Source organism: Paralichthys olivaceus, chromosome 1, assembly GCF_024713975.1.
Source record: "Paralichthys olivaceus isolate ysfri-2021 chromosome 1, ASM2471397v2, whole genome shotgun sequence".
In the NCBI taxonomy this organism is placed as follows: Eukaryota; Metazoa; Chordata; class Actinopteri; order Pleuronectiformes; family Paralichthyidae; genus Paralichthys; species Paralichthys olivaceus.
Genome location: NC_091093.1, coordinates 7,798,684 through 7,819,713, shown reverse-complemented (window position 1 = coordinate 7,819,713; position 21,030 = coordinate 7,798,684). Strand labels below are relative to the sequence as shown.

The 21,030-nt window shown below is 41.0% G+C and overlaps 1 protein-coding gene across 2 annotated transcripts in view; it reads right to left on the bottom strand.

The window, feature by feature from the left end:
• Nucleotides 1–389: 389 nt before the first annotated feature.
• LOC109625057 (AT-rich interactive domain-containing protein 3B) overlaps nucleotides 390–21,030 on the bottom strand; it is a 51,501-nt gene continuing 30,860 nt past the window's right edge. For both annotated transcript variants that reach the window (XM_020080105.2, XM_020080106.2), the window contains exons 5-9: nucleotides 9,503–9,686; nucleotides 7,783–8,045; nucleotides 6,188–6,463; nucleotides 5,602–5,694; nucleotides 390–4,549 (exon numbers count right to left, since the gene is read on the bottom strand). In XM_020080105.2, coding sequence (XP_019935664.1) covers nucleotides 4,353–4,549; nucleotides 5,602–5,694; nucleotides 6,188–6,463; nucleotides 7,783–8,045; nucleotides 9,503–9,686 — 1,013 coding nt within the window. In that variant the 3' untranslated portion in view covers nucleotides 390–4,352. The remainder of the gene's footprint in view (nucleotides 4,550–5,601; nucleotides 5,695–6,187; nucleotides 6,464–7,782; nucleotides 8,046–9,502; nucleotides 9,687–21,030) is intronic.

The window sequence follows — 21,030 nt, the reverse complement described above, 5'->3', positions numbered from 1 at the left end:
TGTAGAGCACTCTTCACAGAAAAAGTAAGTTGCTTGTACATCAAAGGTCAAAGGCCTAACCCTGTTCTCTGAAACACAGAAAGGGAATTTTCAATACTTGCATTGGGACATTTTCTCTGCATGATTTACATGATGGTTTGGTTTTCAGTGTTGTGGATGAAGTGTGACTCATCAAAAATCCTGGTAATGTTCATGTGGAATAACCTGCATCACATTTCAAAGGCCAGGGGAAAAGATTGTATGCTTCAGCTGACTGGATATCCCCTTTAAATGTGAAACTGAGACAATATCTCTTGGAGATTCACTAAAATTCTGAACTTTGGGTCACATTAGCAAACACTGTTGGTGGTCGTCACTGATGTTTCCAAGAAAAAATAAACACACGGATATAAGATATAAAGTAAAACTTTATCATGACATACAAGTTTAAAGCCCTGAGAACCATATCTTTATATTACTAATATGAACAAAACTGAATGTGTGAAAACCACTTTGGAAAAGTGCTCCTCTTAAATACAATCAGCACAAACCAGTTTTTACAAGCATTCATGTATTTTGTCCTATTTTTTGTTTACTTTAATCAAAGAGAAAACTATAATATCAGTAATATCATTATTATCATTTCCATAATAATAACAGTACAAAAATATGCACAAACCCCACAGTTGAATTAATATACGGAGCATTGTACAAGCCAAAAAACAACAACATAAAATTGATAAATGAGGTATTCGATAACCACTTGCATATGCGCCTGTTTTTACACAGATCAGGTTAGTTCTTAAACAATTTAAAACTGAATTAACTCCAAAATCATCTGAGAGACAAGAGGTTCTGCAGACTTCCAACTTCACAGCTTCCTGAGTGACGAGACTTTGCCTGCAGTTACTGACAACAACAACGAAAAGAAAAGAAAAATCCAAAAACACCAAAAAACCAAAAGTAGCATTCGGCGAAGTGACTGCAGCCTCTGTCAGTACTCGTCCCCCCAAACGCAACAGTGAATACAGCCCACTGCCCTGAGGTATTGTGGTATAATGAGGTTGGATGGGGGGGGGGTGTCTGTGACACACACACACACACACACACACACACACACACAGACACACACACACACACACATTCATCCACGCAGCAGGTCAGGTGGGAGGAGCCTGGACATTAGGGAGCTGATCAGACTGTTGGTAATAGAGGTGAAGAACAGACCTAGCTGTAGCTGTACTGGGCTGTTCCAGAGATCTCAGTAAATATTTTTACAACAAACTGCAATCGAGCCCCTCCTCTCTAAAGATATAACCATGACAGTAGCTCCACCTGCAGTATCCTTAATTGTATTATAAGTGCATGAAGGTAAGGCTCTCTACATGCTAAAACTGCAACCACAGTATGTACTGAACCTGCATGAAACACACACAACCACACACAGACATACAAAGGCAGTGAAGCTACATTATCAAACAGTCATTGCTTGGACTAAGCAGATGAAACAGAAAGCTTGGACTTAGAAATAAGGAGGTGTTTTAGTAACACAGCCTAACGTCTTTAAGCTTAACTGTTACTAAACACAAGGTCCGCCAGAAAAAAAATACAAATAAATAGCAAAACTCTCCTCTCGCAACTGGTGTCTAACATCTGATTGAATAGTTTGATTACTCTCCAAAGGATTAGGCTCGAAGAGAAAGACATTTTTTTTATTCCCAGCCAGCTGAGTAGTGAAAGCTCCACTGGCTGGATCTCACCAGCAACTACTTTTAAGGCAGCATCTACAATTCTCACTGTTATAAAATACAGTTATGTGTCATACGGGGTTCTGAAGGGTACAGCAAAAAGGACTAACAGCACCATCGTCCAGCCCCTCGAACCCTCAACTGTGATCTGCACCGCAAAACGTCTGCAAAACCTGACACGTAAAGGCTAGAATACAGTCTATTAAAAAGCAACAAGCCTGCCTCCTCAGTTCACACTGGGCTTTAAGAGGTTTCTACACAGTTAAAATGCCTCACATTCAACACAGATAAAGCTAGAAAAGTCATGTCCATCCATTATGGTGTTTCAGAATGCTAAGAATTTCTATTAAAGGGAGAAAATACCTTACAATTGAAGGGATAATCCACATGTTTCTGCATCATCAAGAAAAGGGTCTTTATAATTATTAAACTCATGAGCATCTGTCCACTTTGGCCGCGAAGCACTGCATCCACGGTGGGTGGGATTAAATTAGAGGGAGAAGCAACAGCATCTGGGCCAAGTTCTGGATAACGACACTTACATATCTGCTAATAGCCTACAAAAATCTCCATCTGTACATGTCACAAAATCAAAGAAATTTACCTCACGTCACCCTAAATATATTCTTACTTGCTTTAGAAAAAAAAAACTCAAAATCAGATTAAGTGAGATTAGATGCAACATTTTTTTTCCAGTCCGAAATGGACCTTGAACTGTCGTGCAGTGCACCACAGTGGGTGTGAGCAGGACAGTATGAGGGATCTTTCTAGAAGAGCGACTGGGCTAGTCTTTGGTATTTAGCTGTGCAATAACCAGAGTCTAATGTGAACCAGAGGATTAGGGTGTTAAAGCACTGGTCACATGATTGTACACATGCATATCATTTCGCTGCTGTCGTCAAAGAACATATTAACTGCAATAATGCAAATCGCAATCAAATTCAAGGTTAGCGTGGTCGTTTTTTAATTTATCTTGACCTCCGTGACCTTGAAACCTGTGATCAATCCCACAAATCTACACGTCAGCGAGGAAATAGCGAACGCCGTTTTCCTCTTCCCTGAAAATGATGCAGATATATCATTCTTCTCAGACAACAACTCGAGAAACCAAAGAAAGAAGGTAAAAGGACAGAAGGGAGGCAGAAAGAAAGAAAGATAGAAGCAAGCATAAAAAAGTTCTACAAGTAAATACAGGAGGGAGAGATAGCGAGCCCACCCCAGTTCTATTTGTCCCCAAAACCATGAGCAGGGTATGTTTGTGTCAGTTTCAGTTCAGGTATGAATTCCATTCACAGGTTTTTGAGGTGTCAAGTCTGGCTTAGCAGCCGTATGAGGTATGTAGTGTAACTCCCCTTGAGAGGGAGTCTGATGAGGTATTCTGGAAAACAGTCATGAGACTTGTGCATTCTTCAGGTATGAATCCTTTCTTGTTTCCCTTTCATTTAACAGTGAGTCCTGGTAGTTGTCACTTCCTGAGAGAAAGATGCCCTCCAGAGCAGAGGGGGCCGGTAAGAGGTCTGAGAACTATGCGTTGAGAATGACGCCGTCAGATCACGATCAGCTCTGTGGCTGCTGCTGGAGGAAGGATGCACAAACAAAATGAGCTAGAAAACAACTCAAATCTGATTGTGTAGCAAGGGAGCTAAGAAGGCCTCGGTGCTACTGCTCTGTAACAAAGACAGGAGCCGGGTGGAGACATGAGCTAAGGGTCTGCGAGGCTTGCGAGTTGCTGTTCCCCCAGCTTAGTGCACCCTTTGTTTAGGGACAGCTTGTGCGGACCTGTGAGAGGTTAGATTAAGGGTTTGCACTTTCAGCCTTTCTGCAACTGATTTCACGTAATCTGAACTGAGGGCGGAGTTATAAAATGAGGTATTTAATGTGCTGATCTACAGCATCTGATCATTCACCAGTTTGAATTCTGCAAAGGGGGCAACAGCATGTTAAAGAAACGTGAGCAGGCCAGCTTGGGGGCCTGTCACTGCGAGGTGGCTGCTATGTACAAGAGGTTCCACTGGTGAGAGTAACCCGACTTCCCCTGATTGCAACTAGGTCAAAAAGAATACAAAAATAAAGTTGATTCAGGTTAAATATACTACAGCTCCTGAGGTAAAGACACCACTGCAGGTTACTTGATTTGAGGTATGTTAAAAGGAAAAACTAAAAACAAAATCATTCTAAAACACAAAATCAAAAAGACAACAAAATGGCAACAAACAAACAAAATGTTCTAAGATAAAACTTTTCAAGTTCAGTTGTGACTACACCTGTCAGTGGGTTTTGGCTGAGCTGATTGTGTTTAGCATGTACATTAGGATTAACACGTGTGTGCGTGGATTGTGTCTGTGTGTGTGTGTGTGTGTGGGGATCGTGTCTGTGTGTGTATGTGTGTGTGTGTGTGTGTGTGTGTTGAGTAAAATGCATAGCTGTGCGTTCGGGCACATGTTGTCATATAATATTCTCAGGCTCTGTGTTCATGATTGGACAGCCAAGACGTTGACAGGGTTGATGAGGTATTTGTTGTGCAACAGTTTGTTAATCTTATTGGTTTCTCATTGTACTGTATATTCATGCGGGGTCTCCCAGTGGAAGAGAGGCCTGGGGAGCAGGTACAAAGGGAAGCTGGAGTCAAGGTGACCCGTTGGGGACCAGCTCGGCCGAGCCAGGACCCTTGGAGGAGGAGGAGGAGGACGTTGGACTGAGGGTCTGAGCCGGGGGAGCAGAGAAGCCAAAGCTAGTGCTGGTTCCAGCAGAGGAGGCTGAAGCAGCGGCAGCCGACACAGCAGGCCCCGGGGCCCCTGCAGACTTGTGGGCAAACAGGGTTCCTATCGGGGAGGAGGGTATAGGAGACGTCATTACATTAAGATCAAATTTAGGTAACTTTTTTCAGTACCAAAAGTTCACTTGACAAAATATATGACAGATGGTGCAGGTTGTACATCCTAATAACACATTAAAGCTTGGTGCAAAATGCCCTCAAAGCCTAAACACCAAAATTCTGCGGGGTCTTCTAATTGTCATTAAAATGTCTTTTAAAAGCGTTCTTTGTCCAGTATTAGTATCAGTAGTAGTAATAGCAGGGTTTCTGCTACGTTAATTTTGCAGCGGCGGCCCAGAGCTCATTCACGATTGGGGGATTATACATTATACATCATAGGTCCGGTACCCTCCTCACTTCCCAGCTGACCTGCGCTAACAACAAACAACACTAATCAGACGTTATTAGGATCAGTACTTAAGTTTGCTAACATTTTGAGCGCATGCAGTTTAGCTGCTACAAACAACACAAGACATGACGCGCACAGCCAGGACATTAGGTTTAAAGTGACCCCAACGATCCACATTCATGATCTGACACCATTGATTACTAACTAAATAAATGTGATCATCATCAGCGACAGAGATGAGTGGACAGGACAGGATTTCTTCACGTAGATTATCATGTAACATGGAGTTTTAGCTTCATTGTTGCAGAAGAAGCGACGCCACGTTTATTAATGAACATGAATATGAATTGAGCAGGTTTTATAAAGTTCTACGTGTGAGTGATTAGAAAAGAGCAGAGGAGCAAAGTCACTTGTTGACCCCAAATTTCCAGTCATAGAAAAAAAAGTGCTGCCTATAGATGACTGTTTAAATTGGTGAATGGCAATAAATTGTACTGTAAAGCGCTTTGAGTGGTCATCAAGACTCAGACCATTTATAATATTGTATATGGTTTTTCACAACCCAAGCCTTTGCATGTTCATGTGGAGAGCATTCAAATAATTCAAATATAATCATCACTATTTATTTAATATTTATTTATCTATATATATTTTATTCAATTATTTACTGCATTCAAGATATGTAACACGTAATAACAATCAATACACACCTGAGTAGACTGTGCCATTGACCTCCACTGAGACTGTGATGCTGGCATTCCCATTAGTCGAGATGCTCAGAGACATATCCTGCTGTTTCTGATCTGAGGAAAGAGAGATCACAATGTTTGAATACATTTTTGTATATTTAGATGATATATTGTCCCTAAATAGCAACAATAATACATTTGTCTATGCTTATACAGAATCAGTGGGTGTAGAAATGGGAGTAGAAAGGGCTAAATACTGATGCAGTCAATTATTAGCATTTTAGACCTGTAATTAATTTAATGTCAAAGTTTGTCTTAAGTTTGACATTAAGGACTTCTTGTTGATGAGAGCAATAGGATTTCATACAATTATTGAATATCCGCTGGATGTTATTTTGATAGAAAGTTGCAACGTTCAGTTTTCTGGAAAAAGGTTGCTTAACAACCGAACTGCCTTGTTATTTAGTACATGAACAAAGCTATTGCATGTTGTCTCAAGAGCGCATTGGTCAATGCTTTAACTGAAAGGACATTTGGCAGGTTTTGTAAAGAAGAACTAATAGCAAGGTACTTCTCAGAGTATCTTGACAAACTCTGCACTACTGACCTCTGGTGGTGATGTCGGGGGCTCCCAGACGCAGGTTCATGGGCATTTGGGATGCCATAGCCAGCAGGTTGTGTTGGAAAGCCTGCTGCATCAGGCGCTGCTGCTCCTCTGCCAGACGGGCCATCTTCCTCTCTGGCCCCTCTCCTCCAACGCTGGTCTCCAGCTTTTCTCTCAACTGCTCCAGTGTGGCGGCTCTTGCCAATCCGGCAACCTGGTGCTGACCCAGGGCAAGCGCCATGGAGGGCCGCGCTGCCATGATGGAGGGGGTCAGGTCATCTGGAAGAGAAAGAAATTGAGAGATAGTTTTATAAATTCTAATGGAGCCATTACTTGGTCTGCATAGACTGGAAATGTAAATTATGGATCTACGCAGGGTGAATGTTTAAGGACGTTTGTCAGCTCTGAGAAAGATTCACTGGTGACCTGACCAGGTACCCCTGCCTCTCACCCATTATGAGTCAGTAAGGTCTGCTAAATAGCATACGTGGGTAAGTCTGGTTTAAACATATTAGAAATTATATTTAAATGGAAATCAGAACAGTTTTTTGTAATCACAATTGTCTAAAATGTCTCTGGTCTTATTTAACTGATGGACCCCCTCCTTCAAGCCCCCTGTTTGTTCACAGAACCTCACTGTGGAACAAATTCAATCTAATGCAGTTACACACTGACAATGGCAGAGGTCAGCAAAACCATGTCCCCTCCAACATGACCACATCAAGTAAATAACAAGTAAAATCCCAGGGGTCCATGGCGCAGTCACATTCCAACCAAGTCAAAGTGACATCAGATAAGACAATCGTGTAATGACAGTTATCAACAGGATCCTACTGATGTGGACTAAAGGCTTCAAAGTTCATGAAATGTCCACCTGGCGTGGGAACCATGTTATTAATCAGCAGTAAAGGTGAGGGCTCTGAGCCGCCTGAGGCAAAACTGGTTTACACACAGTGTCTTAAACACCTGGATGGACTACACACACCCACACAAATACACACACTGATTGTGGACATAGTGGAGGGAAGGCGGGTGAGTAGTTGTAAGAATGTAATACATAAATATAACAGAGCACTCTCATACTAACATTCAGGATTGCACACACAAGTACACACTCATACAAATAACCTTGGAAGATAACACACACATACACACCTCCTTCAATTATTTAAGCCATATCCACAAGTACTGCTCTAGTCATGTTTACACAAAGCCATGACCAGATGTAGTGTTTCTAAACTGCAATAGAGGGCAGTATTTCACAATAAATACTCAGTACATCTGTAACTGGAACACTCCGGTCTATACTGACCACTGTAGGGAGGTTACAGTGTTTTAAATAAACATTTACCCAGTTTAATATAACCTTAATCAATCCAAAGAAATGTTTCTAAGCACATATGTTCCCTTCTTCACTCTTATTTTCAAAGACATGTTCAATAGAGAGCTGTCTGTTCACAGGCATGTTTTAGAGGGAAAATCCCACATATCGCAAACTTATTTTCCACACATTTTTTATTAATGAATAAACAAAGGTTACCTCGCACTCACATATGTCCCTGTTCTAAAATTACCCTGCACAACTTAAACATGCCTACCTTTCTTCAGAGAAAGGCCTCCTGGTGAGGCCTGCAGGCCATTGATGACTGCCGAGGTCCCGGGCCCCAGACCTGAAAGGTGCATCTTGGGAGGTGAGAGGATGTGGGGGGCAGTGCTTGGAGAAGGGGAGAAGCGGAACAGGCTGCTGCTGTAGCTCGGACGACGGCCCTCGCGTCGGTTACTGTCGATGGCGGCCTGGAGCTCACCCGGGGAGCTGAGGCCTTTCCTCTCGCACTCATAGGGGTAGAGGTATTTCATGTACCTGAGGAGCAAAGCACACACACGCAAGGCAACACGTCTGATCACCAGAGAAACATTCACAGGGCAAGCATTAACATTATCATTGGGACTTAATGCAGTTCAAATGAAAACAACAACAACAATTCGGTCTGAATTAGAAAATATAAAGACATTTTACAGAAAATCAAATGTGAAAAATACTGACTTTAACATACCAATTTATATTAGTACATTACAGTGGCTTTGTTACAAAAAAGATTATGTCTGTGCCTTAAAAAGATTTTTTCTCCAGAGCGGTGAGGACACGCTGACAAGGAATCAGGTTTTTAAAAGACATGTTAGTGAGAAGTAGAAAATATGTGTACATGTACTGAAGTGAAGTTAAGTTAAACTCAGCCAATATTTAACAAAAATACATGCACACTAATATATATCCTATGTACATGTGAGTTTCAGTAGCTTAAGTCAGTGATTGCATACTCACACGTTTACCTGGTTGTGGTTTCTCTGACAGAAATCTAATAGTGTGACCTGCATTTCTCTAATCCCCTCTCCTGATTATAGAAAATGTTTCTCTTGAATGCTTGACATCTTAAAAATCAGGTTACTCCAGAAAGCTGATAGTAACCCTTCATACTTAAGTGCCTGTATTTCTGCAGATTTAATGAGTCATCTCGTAAATAAAAAAATGTTTTTGTGATGAGTCTACATGAAATTGCAGGGGAGTGACAAGCATGCACAGTCACAGCTCTGGTATGTTTTCCATCCCATAAAAACATACGACAAAATGAACATCCAGTATTATGCATGCTGACTGCATAATGGTGGAACAGTAACACAGAGGATCAATAAGAGGCTAAGAGCAGCACTGTCCATTAAATAGAGCTAGCACAGCAATGCTACACAACAACCGACCAACATTAAAAATGCATAAAGGTTCATTAGGGCACCCTGCTAGTGGACAGGATAGAGGGGTGTTACATCTCCGGACGGGTTTCCATCAAGAAAGCGAGAGCGTTTTAGTCGAGGCTCAGCATACAAGCTGTCAGTCAAACCCCACCTTAGTCATTGTGAACTCTGACCCAAATCATGTCAATAAATCTATGTGAGTCAATGGGCTCTATGTGTGTGATGTAATGGACGGAGGGATTGAATGGGAAGAGGCAAGGTGGCCTGGTAGAGGAAACAAACTCACATTGTGTATAAACACACTGGCACGGTTAATATTGACATTTGTATTCATAGCAACACACACAAAAACCTACTTATTTTCATACTACAAATACACACAAGGGAGGTGCTTGTTTCCACATGAGAAGTCACACATAAGGGATTCTTAATTTAGTTGCGATTAATCAAAATAATATTATTAGAATTTTTATGAGATTAACATGAGGTGGACTATTTGGTTCAGTTTATAGCTGCTACTGTGGCCAATGAAATGAATATATTTGGTTGTCGTGCCATACAAAGACTTACTGTGTACGCAGGGTGAAAGCTGCACTTGTGATGGAGGTAGGCAGGTTGAGTCCCTTTGTGATTTCTCTCCAGATCTTTTTGTTGATGACCTCCACCAGCCCCCCCTTCTCAGTTACTAGCTTGTACAGCATGTACAGATCCAGGACCTGCTTGGCCATGATGGGGATACGATTGACAGGAGTTCCTGAGGAGGAAAGACAAAAAAAAAATCACAGCACACTACAAATTAAACATCTAAACAGGTAAGAGCCTAGTGACACATGATGGATGATTTACGGTGGATGATCTTATCACCTCCTCCAAAGAGGTTATTACCATAAAACTTTGTGGAAGAATGAGGAAAAGTTTAGGGAAGAACCCATAACATTTTGGTGCAGATCTGGGATTGTTTTCACTTCCTTTAACAATGCAAGATAGGTCATTTTTCAGCATTTTCATTCATGAAATAAATCAGGCATGGTAAGTGGACTTATATTTGTAAATGTTTGCAATTAGATGCAGATACAAATGACAAAATTATTCTTGTGGTTATGGCAGATTTACATGCCCTACTGAGTGACCTCCTAGTTTCAAAATGTGTTTCAATTGTGCTTGTTTTTAACACAGGGTCAGTCTTAAACCATAATGCTGATGGTTTCTCTGATGTGCATCCCGACTGAGACATATTGGCATCAAACACAACAAATTAATTTAAAGCTGCTACAGTGAAAATAAAAAAGTAATATGAAGTCTACATACTATGTATTTATTTATTTACACTGCCAAAACCCTGGGTTCAATTTATGACCTCCAGACAGTGACCTAAGTGGTGTCAGGATGCTGGTAAGACAAGGGTGGCAGACCTGTTGCCTGCATGCCTGTTAAATTTGGCTTGAAAACATATTAGCCCAGTTAAGGCAATCTGGCTTGACCTGGAAAGGGGATTCACAAACAACACAAAGCAAAGCGGCTCTAGACTTTTGATACAGATGCATTAATCTTGTCAACAGCTTATCTGCAGTGAGGCTTGCAGGGAACGTGTGGGGAGGAGGAGGGGGAGGACAGCGTGGGGGGAGGAGTTGGAAGCTCGCCGTATGCAACAGAATCAAAAAGTGCAATGTGCAACAGTGTACGCATGGAGCGGGAGGAGGGGACTGGGGATTGTGACAACCTGCTAATCCATGGGCTGCGGTGGGTGGGGGGTTCCTGGATAGGCCAGTATAATGAAGCTCATTTAGAGGATTGTACCGAGTAAATCCACACCCCTCTGCTGTTAGTGCTGCCGGGCCCGGCACAAGGGAGTCACACAGATTTGCCCTCACCGTTAATGCCAGCCAATCCTTCAACCCCTTCACAGGCTGCTCTTAACCTGGAATTGGACTCATTAATGACTTTGTAAAATAGCAGTGTGATCAGGCCATGAAGATTAGTCCTGATTAATTTTCTTAAATTAGCAACATGTCTTAAAGCCATGTGCAAGGGGTGAACACATGGACCTGCATACGTGGGGAGATCAGGAAGATTTGGCATCACTGTCAGACATCACTGTCGGATCTGACCAGTTTAGTGCACTACACATTGAATGTGATGTTAGCGGTTGAAGAATTGAACATTTCTTCCTCTTTAGTTCACTTAGTTTTTTATTTAGAAATACAACAGATCTCTAGAGGATAAAAAGCTTGACCTGTGTTTGGGAAGGGAAATCAGCTCAGAATTCAGTGTTTCTTTATATGATGGTTGAAAAAGATGGTGAACCTGTTGCTTAGGTTCTTTCCATTCAAACAAAGGCCAGCAAGGTGTTATGGCGCACTGGGATATCATGTGATAAGTGGAAAATATATGTAGGAACACAGTATGTACAGGGGAACCAGTTTATAAGGTACACCCCTACAAAGGATTGAAATAGATTGCATTAAATAAAACTGGTGTACCTAAAATATTAATACAAAATTACTAATCAAAATCAAAAATGCACATCTGGAGCTAAAATAGAGTCCTGTAAACAGGCCTACAAAGCCTCCCGTCACCCTGTAAAATGAACATAGCCACCACAGTATATGGTTAATAGTGTTTTAGCTTGTTAAAGCTGAAGAAAATTCTGTTCTTGGAAAACAGACATCTTATCTCCATAGCCAATTACCAATTAGCAAACTAACAGGGCCCTTTGCCAAGATGCCTTCTTTTCATTTAAATTAGCTAGGTGCAGAGCATGAAGAGGAACAGTGGAATAGTATTTAATGTTCTGGATAAAGACAAGGCCTGTATTCCCCTAGTTATCCAGCGAATGTTGATTGTTTAAGCCATTGTTGGTAGCTACCTTCAAAGTTCTTGGGATGAATTATATATTTTTAGAATGAAATCCACCTTTTTAAAATCCCCAGGTTAACAGTATACAGTAGCAGTAAATAAATCACAACTAATAATGTAGAAATAGAGACAACAATACAATACACGTTACACATTACTGCTAGGCTGTGCAAATTGCTGTGCAGAACCTCCACCACATCTCTAGACAGAAACATTTCCAGAACACACCGTGCAGCAGGAATACTTTGCTGCCAGGGCCTCATCAGTTCGTTAATGCAGCATTGGACATCAATCCTGCATCAAACAATTAGTACAACTAGAGGGGTCAGAGATCAGCCAGGGGTTATTGATGTGTGAATTAAACTGCAGGTCAGCAGGAAGCCATGTTTTCATACAGGCCCGGCCATGAACAATGAGAGCACAACAAATGAGACACAACAGCACTGGCCCCATAGTGACAGGCCAGCAGTTGGTTCGGCTTTAATTCATGTCCATGCTTTTATTCACCTCTTTATCAGCTTCTGCTGTCACATCAATATCTGATTTAACACATTCACAAGCTATTTTTCAGAGTACATAGCCACACGCATGAAGAACAAAAAATTACAGGTTGAAATACAGATTTCAGTCAAGATAGCCAAGCGTGGTCTGTATGTGTGTGTGTCTGTTTAAGAGGAAACCAAATAACTAACTAGCTAACTATATATCTTAAGCGGACCAGAGGTAGTTTTGAAACCTAAAACTGTATTAATTAGTCAACACGTGACATTGGCCAGGTTTCATTGTCAACACGGCTTGACCACATGTGAAAGAGCTGGGAAAGCACCTTTGATAATGCCATAATTGACTAAAAATCACATTACCAACACTTGGGCAGTTACCCAGAGAGTTCTCTAATTTGAGAGAATAAACGTGCCGCCTGCCTTTGGAGTCTAACATCTGCTCCGTTTCCAACCCTGGAGACATTTAGCTCTAACAGGCTTAATTAGACCAGTCCAAAACATCTCTTTTGATCACAGCAGCACAACTCCTCTGCCTCACAGACCACTCTATGCACTCTATTCTGCTGTTATTATTGCTGCCATTTAAACCTCAGTGCCTACTTTTCTTTAGAGAAGACTGGAGACGACATGACGCTGACACAAGATCACTTCATGGTATTCGGCCGTGCATGTGGGCAACTATTGGGTATTTCATTTCTCTGTGACGCCGTGATTTGTCCACTCGGCTGCTCTGAGCCAATCTGTAATTGGCTGCAGGCTTCACCTCCCATCATCCTTTGCCCTGGACTGATTTTCCCCGAGGGACAGGGCCATCAGGAGCCTAGTGATTAATGGCACCAGGGGTCAGAGGTCGCGCTGGTGGGAAGTGCCGCGGCTGAGGGGCCCTGAACCACTCCCTAAGTCTTTCCTCTGACTTCCACTGTGAACACAAGAGCCACACGGCTAGACTTCAAATGATAAGGGATAGAGATACAGAGTCTGACAGAGGAGAAAAAGGGGCAATGAGTGTGACTGAAATGGACAGCTTGAAAAAACTGACAGACTTACATGTAGGGTTTTGCAGATATTGGCGTGGAGAATAAACTGTTTGATATTAGATGATGTAGCAGATATTTTCTGCCGATAATCAATTGTTTTTATATTTGATAAAGTTCATGCCTGTGATGATTTCCCAGAAGGATAAAAATCATTGACAGAAACAGAGCACAATGATGATAAAATACATTCATTAAAACCTAATTTTAAAATAAAATATGTTATCGTTTTATTCATCATTTCAGAGGCTGGACACATTTATTTGATATAAACAATATGTCACTAACCTGTGAAAGACAGAGACCGATCGTCCATCTGAATAAAATAAATAACATTTACCACATATTTCTATCTCAATGTGAGGACAAAAAAGAGGTCATTTTATCTGACCCCTGACCTATTTTTAGCAGGAAACAGCTGTTCACATTAAAGGGCCTCTATAATAAATCAATTGGTTGTCCCTGACGCTAGTGGTGGTAAATTAAATATCGCTGACTTAACAAGATGGACATTTTTTAAATAATTAAGTTACAGAGCGACAGCCTTCCAGTGGACAACACACAGGAAATTATTTTTTTTGGGCTGTGTAAGGTTGCAATACCATCTATACTGAGTAAAGAAAAGAAAAAGAGGAGGAATTGGAAGAAACCACCACATCATTGCATTGTCTTTGGCTGCTTTAATTGCGGCAATCAATTTAAAGATTATTCAGTTGGATTATTTAGGCTTTTTTGGACTCTGATTAGTGACCCTCATGCTGACACAAAGAGGAAAAACAGAAGAGCATGGAGGAGAAAGATAAGAGGGAAATGAGCAGAGATTAAAAAAAACAGATAAGAGAAAGAGAAGGCATGAAGAGATAGATACTTCTTGCTACCTCTAGGAGGGAGGGAGGGAAGGATGGAGGAAAAAAAGGAAGGGGGAGGTGCAGTAGCGAGCCAGCTGGAAAAAGACTGGATTACTGGTGTAAGGAAGGTGTCAGCCAACACAAACAGCCCCTGGCCTCATGGCAGTGTCTGAGTCCTTTCAGAGAACCCACAGCCTAGCCACGCCACACACCTTTCTCCTCCTCCTACTTCTCCTCTTTACTACAACCACCAAATTGTCATACTGGATCGGACCAAACTCTCTGGTCAGGACCATATCCTAATTTAATTTTGTGTACATTCCTGTCTCTCATTGGAACAACTGTTAACAAGAAACACTGAGTATATAAATCCTTCACTATCAACAAATCCTTGTATATTAACAAGTCTCAAGAACATGTTTGACAGCATTAACTGCACTACTGAATATATTGCTGTTGGTAACAGGTGTTGGAGTGTGTATAACACATAACATGAAATAAAGGAGATAAAGATTTTTTGGTTGACAAAATCACTACAGAACAGCCCAAACCCTTCATTAGCATGGGACAGAGAGACATTGACAGGAGAGACGGGTGTCTGGGCTCCACATGCTGGAAGTTTACTTTATGTCGGGTAGCCCCCTGGCTGTTTGGTTTATATGTTCAAACGTCGGGGCAGCATATTGTCAGGACCCTGCTGTACGCTTGGGCATGTTTGTTTTATTTTTGATGCATGGTCAGGGACATAAAAGGTAAAAAATCCTTGAGTGTATGGAATTTGCTATCTTTAGTCCAGGCAGAGCCACCACTCGCCTGATGGACCAATTCATATCAAGTGTTGTAACGCTGTAACGTTACCCTATAGATACATTGCTATTCCAAGCATGAAGCTCCAGCCACAGCTGGTAGAGACAGAGAGATAGGAAGGCAGGAACAGTCATCTAATAAAGTCCATAATATGTTGGATCGATGTGCTCTTTACTGCTGGCTGCATAGGTTTCATTCATGTCATGTCAATAAAGTGCAATTAATGTGAATTGACAGGGCGAGGAAGGCAGAGAGAAAAACAAAGGGAGAGAGGCAAGGCACAAAGACAAAGAAATAATAGCTTCAACTGTACTTAACCAAGATGTGATAAGCAAGAAAAACGCAGTCCTTCTCAACCTGTGAGTCAAACTAAAAGACACAATGCTGGGTCTAGTAAAGCCACATGTATACATCACATGATTTGAATCTACCAAAGATCCTGTGAAAAGTAACAACAAAGCAACTATACTAATGTCAGATCGGCTCATCCCTCTATTGATGAGATAAGGAAAATAAACGCTTTCACTAGAATTTAAAACTAGGTCTGATAAATGCCATAAACATATTCAACTTGTCATTTCAGTCAACTTGTCATACAATAATTAAGCACCAGATTCTCCTCTCTTCTCGCGTTCTCTCTTCTTCCCTCCATCTCAATTTAAAAAAAGAAAAACCTTCAATGATGGATAAGTCGCTCGAAACTATATTTACTCAGGAAACAGAGAGAGTACTGCTTCAGCCTGCGCTGTAAAACATTGAAAAACTGGCAAGGCTCCAAACAACAGCCGAAAGCTGTAAATCTCAGCAGGAGCCGCTCTCAACACTACAAACTACAAATAATGACACTATTAGAACTTCAACCACATGACTTTGTTTGTTAAGTGTAATTTCGCAATAAATCTCATTCATTTGATGTTCAAAGAACTGTTTACTGTTTCTGACAGTCACGTCATTTTAGAATTGATGCGAGAAATGAGCATAGAATGCAAGAGAGAGCGAAAAAAGAGAGAGAAACATGACTCCTTCTCCGTGGGTCATGAAGATGGGTCACCTGGTGAAATAGAGGGGGAGGGGGATGAAAAGGTTGGACGGCGCGAAAAGTGAGATGGCCTCTCCAACTGTAACCCAAGTCCCCTCGATCCCCAGAGACCCGGCAGATCAACTAACCAGACCCCAATCAACACGGGCTGATACAGAGATGGATGAATGAAGAGGTGGATGAACAGTGAGTTGGCTGATGTCACTACATGGTTATTCAGGGTCACTCCTCTTTCAGTTTCTGAAGGATCTCAGAAAGACAAAGGTGATGTAGGAGACGTACACCACACAGGAAATATGCAGATTTATTCATTTCATGCAGGATGTCTCTTCATAGTAATAAAAATGAATACAGAACAATATCGTTTGCATAGAGTTGTATATATTCAATTATTAGTCATCAGATCACAGCTGTTTTCCTTCACAGTAAGACAAGCCTAGTGGGGAAAAGCAACCGATTAAAATAATGCAAGCAAAACCAGAAGTGAAATGCTGCAATCTGTGATGGGACTTCACAGAAATATTATGGACATAATTAAAATAATGAATAGATCTGATGGTTGAAGGGAGACCTGATAGATGTCTGCCATGCATGTGAAATACCCTCCCCTCTGCTCAGTTTTGTGTTTGGTAAAAAACGAAAACATACATAGACTTGTCTGTGTATGCATCCATGCATTAGAGCTCCAGGCTATTTTTCATGTCATATGGTTAAGTTACTTCACCCAAATGCTATATTTGACGGTAACCAACCAGTATCTGGGAATGTTTATCTACTGTAAACATTTAGCTGATCGGTGAAAATCTGCAGGTGGCTGAGGTACTATGTACTAGCCAGAGGCCAGTGCTGTTATTGTTAGTGTTATTGTGACACCAGCATTCTGCACACTCGCTCTCTGATAAATCATTAATAATAAAATTGCGTTGAACTGACTCACTGTGAGGGGTTGATCTCAATATTCCAATAACTTTATGTCTTCAGCCCCTCAGTCATATATCTTTACTTGCATTACAGCAACTACTAATGCCTGTTCAGGAGTGAGCCATGCATTCAGTGTGTGAACATTTTCCCACCCTCACTGCACAGTTCTGATGGGGTCTTGTTGCTGTCCATTCTTTTTTTATTGCTACTGCTGATACCATGCCTGCCTCACTCACACTTATTCTGCTATATCAACACATCCATGTTTATTTAGAGTATTTTTGTTCCAAAACTTTCTGAATATGAAAGTTGGATATAAACCTTAGGTATCAACATATCAGTATCTCCTCACTAGATCTGAAGTACAGCTGCTATACTTGTTTTACCTGGCTATAAAGATTAAAGCTGTAAATGTGAGTAGATTTACCAAAGTGTCAACGCCCCGGTATACATCAAATTCAAGGACTTTTAAAACACTTCTTAGTAGGGCTTTGAACCATGACATAACACATATCAAAATAAAGATTTTCATATGAATCGATTCTCATCATGATAAATGTCATTATCATTTCTTTTAGGATTAAAGATTTCTGCTCCTGAGTGAAAATTTGGTTTTAAAATCTTCTTTAAGAGCAGAAAATGACAAACACTTGATGAATAACAAAATATTTGACAAATCTTAGTAACTGTGCAAAAGCAATTTTGTTCTACTTTCTCATTGTGATTGCCCAATGCACAAGTGTGACATCGACTTATACTGGCCCTTAATTAAACTGCTAGTAATGAAAATATATTGCAATGACTATTTATATTGTTTTACTGCCCAGCCTTACTTTATATAAAAACAACTTTTGCACAGAAGAATATCAAGGACCTATAGAAACCATGAGTAACAGTGTGTGTTTGTTAAAGAGGGTGAGATAAAATGTTTGTTGACATTGGCTACAGTTATAAACACAGATGACACAGGCCTGTATTATGAGTTTCAGTCAGTTAAGAAAAGGTCAATCAAAACTGTTTTCTATCCACAAGTTGACCTGAGTGAGCATGAAAACAGAAAGTCTCATTATGTGTGATTTTTACGACTGTTGTGTGGGATATTCAAACACTAAATAAGAAAACCTGTTCCGACCGAGGACATCATGTGAACGTCTCTTGGCGGTATGATTGAAAACTATACAGCATTGTCAAATATAGTTGATGATCTCTGCTCTATTATAACATCTAAGTGGAAGATCAAGTCGGAGAAAAGTAACCCAACGGTTTGCACTTGTAAACAGGCAACTCCGATCTTTACAGAAATGTCAAGAATGTATGTCACAGCAACATGACAATGGTATGTTGTGTGAATAATAGAGGGAGGGGCATCAACAGCAGATTCCTGTGATTTAGCTACAGAGGTCAGGCTTAACTTTTTCCACTTGAGTAGCTACAAACTGCAGGTAAATCAAAGGAGATATGGGAGGAGACAGTCAGGGGAAAGGGTCTGATTTTAAAATGAATAAAAATAGCAAATGGTTGAGCGACAGAGAATTTGTGCAAATAAATGATGTAAAGACGAGAGGCTGTATAATGCATAGACTGACTAAGAAGAAAAAAACAGACACTATGCTACCTCCTCCATGTTTCTATGATCTCTAGCCAACACTAGCACTAGCAGTTCCCTGCTGGTATTGCTTTTTTAACGTGTAAGTGGGTGACAGTGATGTCTACAGTGGCAGGTGTAGCATTGACAGGGATCCCTTTTTCTTCGAGCAAGCCTTATAACACAGCTAACTGCTTCAATCAATGGACACCCGGACTGACAGATAAAGCCATCAGCTGACGAGCCCCATTTGGGGCCCAGCACCACGGATCAATACAGCAGACATCAGCTGCAATAAGCCAAGGAGAAAAAGGGATATGTTCAAATGGGGGAAGCGATTGTTGGAGGGGGGTTGTGCACTCATCTTGGAAAATTTTAACTCCCATCAATGCTAATTACTTTTGGCATTTGGAATCCATGACAGTGGGTCGTACGTTTACCTTTCAGGGATTTAGTTGATGCTCTTAATGCAAAGTGACTTAAAATTAGGTCAAGAGCAGAAAATGCTTAAACTCGAAAATTACAAACAATAGATTAAGTGGAGATTAAAAACACTCAAAAAGAGGAGTGCTAGTTTACCACATTTAAAAGGGGAACTTTTAGACATTTACAACCTTTAACAACAGAAAAAGGCACCAAGGAATGGAGAATGTCATACAATAGACGATACACAGCAAATAAAATGCCACTTGCAGGGTGGCATCATTGTCGTTGTGTTTCACATCCATTTCTTCCCTCAAATCTAGTATCTTGTTTTCTCATCAGGCCCCTTTGCAATCATATGTGTTACTGTGTGGCTTATGCAACACTGCTGCAGACCTTCACTGGAAGTGAGCTCAGGTCTATTGTACTGGTGTAGGGCTCCTCTGGGGGCTGTAATGTATTTCATACAATCCATCACAGGGATGTGGGGGCCAGGAAACATTGCTTTAAGAGCACACACAGGACACAGATGGAGAAGCAAGACACACAGATAGCACAAGTTTGGGAAATTTGTAGATCACAGGAGATTTGCATGTGGGAATAGCTCAACAAAGTCCACACAAAGTCACAAGTGAGTGGAAAAAAAGTCAACAAAGTAATCAATTAGAAAATATCTCAAATATAAGTGAATATCATTTTAAATTAGAAAAGATTATAAAATAAGATCTAATAGTGCCATTTCTTGAATAAGAAAATCATACCTAGGTCCCACCTACATCTAGTTTAAAAATGTATATCCCTAGTACGTTTGTACTGCTTTTATAATTAATAAAACAATATTAAGTATTAGCTTTGTATATTTTCTACCAACAATATAAATTCACTAATACAACAGCATAATTTCACACCATTGCCCGGTGCAGCCTTCCATGAAGGAATATTTCTTTTCTTAAATATCTTTTTATATTATTGCAAGTTTTTAAAATGTCATAAAAGAGTTTCAGCCGTATTGCACGTTTTGTGTGCAATATGTATTTACTCTCTAGTCCGTAATCCATTCTGTAGTTGTGCGTAATTCTTATACACATTTCCCAAAAAGTGTCTAACTGCTCTGTCTGTTTTTCACAGTGTTAGCACATGTATTCTATCGAAGACAGAACAAGATGTATGGATGAACTGGATAGCCAGTGATATTTTTACCCTGACCGATGACCTCGCTGGAAGCATGAGGCCTGCACTCGTCGTATTCGTCCCTGCTCAGTTACTTATGAGGATGGTGATTAAGAATCTCCTAGCTCTGCAGCTTAAGAGTCTCAAATCCCTGTACAGTATGGTCGTAATTATAGATAGACAGCACAGTGGCAATCCTAGGCTGTAGAGCAGGGCTGAATGACAGAGGAAATAACAGAGAGGCCTTGCGGATTGGGGGTTGGGATGAAGAGACAGAAAGAGGAAAAGGCACAAAGACCACCAAAAACACAAAGTAAAAAAGTCTCAAGATTTTAATCTGTTCTATAACACACCCACAGACAGAAAAACATCAGGAAAACGACTTTTTGTTTTTGTTTTGAAGGAAGAGAAGAGCATAACCATTTAGATGTGCTTGCACCCTAAACGCTATAATTTGCCAGACGACGGGTGGAGTTTACCACAAAGGCCAGGGAGGATGTGTCCAGTAAGAACAGTCACATTCTGACTTGGTCCAATGATTAGAAAGCAGTGGTTGGAATCTTTGTATCACTTGGGTTCCCACCCTTTCCTGAGAGTAGAGGCCCTTTGCTACCAATTCTACCTGATTATCTTTCTGTCTGGTTGGAGAGCTTGGTCAGCTCCAGCCCACTGACAGGGTGCTTTCAAAGGGAAATGAGCGTGGTCTTGTTTCTACATAAACTGGCCAATGCCCCCTTAACTTCCTTTCAGTCACCCTGGCACCCCGTCTGCCCTTGTCTCCTGTGGTTTCCACGTCTGCCCTCTTCATCCTTCACGCTCTCTTTTTCCCTTTTCACACATAGAGACACGCGACTGTCACTCCCTTGTCTGCCGTCCATCGGCGCTGCCCCATCAAAAAGGTTAGCCCCCACT